At 31.9% G+C, this 2,882-nt stretch overlaps 1 protein-coding gene across 1 annotated transcript; it reads left to right on the top strand.

Annotated features, from left to right (window-relative positions):
* Positions 1-865: 865 nt before the first annotated feature.
* Positions 866-1,354, top strand: LOC110695566. Its single transcript, XM_021872782.1, has one exon. It carries the CDS (start codon positions 866-868, stop codon positions 1,352-1,354), a length of 489 nt encoding a protein of 162 aa, XP_021728474.1.
* Positions 1,355-2,882: the final 1,528 nt, after the last annotated feature.

Genomic DNA, 2,882 nt, shown 5'->3' with positions numbered 1-2,882 from the left:
AAAAATTGCCTTTGAAGCACTTCACTTTTGTTGTGAAGATGGGAAAGTTAGAGTTGTTTTGAACGATTATCCTACACATCTTGTGTGGTTGTTAACTTCTATGGATGAAGAAGCGAAACATTTTAGGAAGTATGTGCGACTATATAACAATTTGTTCGCTTTCACTTCAATAGGCGGCGGTTACAATGCTAAGACAAAACAAGGAATATATGTTTTTAAGTTACATGGACAGATTTATCATAAGATTTCCAGTTTAGTTCCCGGAGAAAAGGGGCCAAGATACATGCAGCTTTATTTTTATGATGGACAACAAGAATTAGCTAATCGTCTTAAATGTTTTCCTAAATTAAGGGAGAGTATTGCATTTGATGTAATTATGGATCATGTCAGAAATAAGAAGCCTGGTGCTTTCTTTATAGATGGTCCTGGTGGAACAGGGAAAACCTTCCTGTACAATGCCATGTATGCAGAAATAAGATCGATGGATAAGATTGGCTTATCGACAGCAACTTTAGGTATTGCAGCAGCTAATATTCCTTCAGGAAGGACTGCACATTCACGTTTTAAAATTCCTTTGGAACCTTCTGGCTCTGTAACTTGTAATGTTCCTAAACAAGGAAGTTTAGCTGCACTGATAAGGGAAACAACTTTAATTATATGGGATGAAGCTTCTATGGCTAAGAAGGGAAATATCGAATCTCTTGATACATTACTCAGAGATATTTGCAATTCAAGCAAATTATTTGGAGGCAAATTAGTAGTTTTTGGTGGGGATTTTAGACAGGTTCTTCCAATTGTTCCACGTAAGACACGACGAGAAGCAGTTGCTGCAAGTTTAGTTAGTTCTGTTTTGTGGTCGTAGCTGATGAAGTTCAGGTTGAATGAAAATTTAAGAGCTAAAGATGATCTTATGTATGCATCTTTTTTGTTGTCATTGGGTAATGGAGAACTACAAAATAATGAAGATGCATTTGTTGAGCTTCCATCAAGTATTGTTAAGCCTTGTTATTCTGGTGTAGCTGATGATGTACACCTTACAGTTGTGGCATTACCAGATTTGGATATGCCTCCATTCAGTACATATATTTTTACTACAAGAACTATTTTGACACCGATGAATGAGGATGTTGATGCCATTAATTCAAGCTTGACTGAAAAATTCCCTGGTGAATTAGTGGTATATAAAAGCTTTGATACAATGATTGATGATAATTGTTCTATCTATCTTGTTGAATTTCTAAACAAGTTGTCTCCTGGTGGTATGAGTCCTCATGAGCTTAAGCTGAAAGTTAATAGTCCTGTTATTCTATTAAGAAACATTTTGCCATCATCTGGACTGTGTAATGGAACATGACTTATTTGTAAATGGTTCTTTCCTAATCTCATTGAGTGTGTTATTGCTGTTGTACATAATAGAGGTCAGCATGTGTTAATTCCAAGAATAAGCTTGCGTCCATCATATTCATCAGGTTATCCTTTTCAGTTCCAACGAAAACAGTTTCCTTTGAAACTTAGTTTTGCAATGACAATAAAAAAAGCTCAAGGGCAGACACTTAGTCAAGTTGTGGTTTTCCTTCCACGACCTTGTTTTTCACATGGTCAATTATATGTTGCGCTTTCTCGAGCTCGCAAGTCATCTAATGTTAGTGTAATAACTGAGGCTAGCAAGCAACAACAAGGCGTGAGTCATGTGAAAAATATAGTATCTTATGATATTCTTCAATTGGCAGGCATTATTTAGCTGTGTGAATACGTAATTATCAACAATTTCTTTATATACATGTTAGTGTGAAGAGTATATATATCATTTTGTTAATAACTTTAAAAAGTTCTTTTGTCTATTTTGTGATTACTTTCGGGATTAATTACTTAACAGGGCAATAAGAGTACTTCATTTGTGATTGTTGAGCAAAGTGAGGTATGAATAACTTTACAACTACATTTCATTCTTTACTTTAAAAAGGGAGTTCATGTAGCATGATACAAATATCATGATCTGTGTATAATTTCCAAGAATGAAAATTTAAAGAGATTATTATATTAAGTAATTATGTGTTATTTATATGAAACTCTATTTTTCAGCTATGTTCAACCAGCTACTCTTTCGATACTTAAAATACAAGGCACCTATAAGCAAGAAGAAAGACAGTACACTCGAGCAATGATGATGATGTTACTATGTTTATATTAAATAAAGGTGATTAAACAAGTTTAAACAGTTTTAAAATTAAGTTTGTGAATGATTATGTCTTTTGCTATTGTTAGTAATTATGATTTATTATTAGAATAACAATTTGATTCAGGATAAGGGTGTTTCAGAAATTGCAAAACAAGGATAAACAAAAAGAAGATCATTTTGTAAGTATATTTCACTTCAGTAGTAAACAAATTCTACTCCAATTAAAAGGTATTGTTGAACAAATTATATTCTAATTAGGATTACTTTAGTAGTAATTAGAATAAAATTTGTTTTGGAAGTCTAAATTTTAATTAGAATTACTCTAACAAATTGCAACTACTACTTTTTTTTTCTTTGTTGTCAGTGATGCAACAACCTGGATTTTAGCTTAAGAAGTTAACAAATTTTTTTTAAGGAAAAAATCTTTTAAAAGATGTAATAGATGTGTAAATTATAATTAAAAGTTTGTAAATCCTTAGAACTACCAAACTATCTAATTTATGGGTTAGGAAAAAAGTCTTTAAAAAAACAAAGAGACAAATAAAACTGTTACATGATAAATATTTATGCATGCATGCATTTTCTTTTTGAAAAAAATGAATGGAAAACACTGTTAATGTTTGTTGAAATTTTGCATGCATCCCTTTAACATTTTTAATATTTTTGGGGCAAAAAAGAAGGACCAACTACTTCTCCCTATAAA

This window comes from Chenopodium quinoa, unplaced genomic scaffold (genome assembly GCF_001683475.1).
Source record: "Chenopodium quinoa cultivar QQ74 unplaced genomic scaffold, ASM168347v1, whole genome shotgun sequence".
NCBI classification, from domain to species: Eukaryota; Viridiplantae; Streptophyta; class Magnoliopsida; order Caryophyllales; family Amaranthaceae; genus Chenopodium; species Chenopodium quinoa.
Note: the sequence above shows the minus strand (reverse complement) of the source record. Positions and strands in the feature narration are given on the sequence as shown.

Excerpts from the sequence above, each read along its gene's own strand:
- LOC110695566 (XM_021872782.1), top strand. The coding sequence starts at position 866 with ATGAAGTTCAGGTTGAATGAAAATTTAAGAGCTAAAGATGATCTTATG.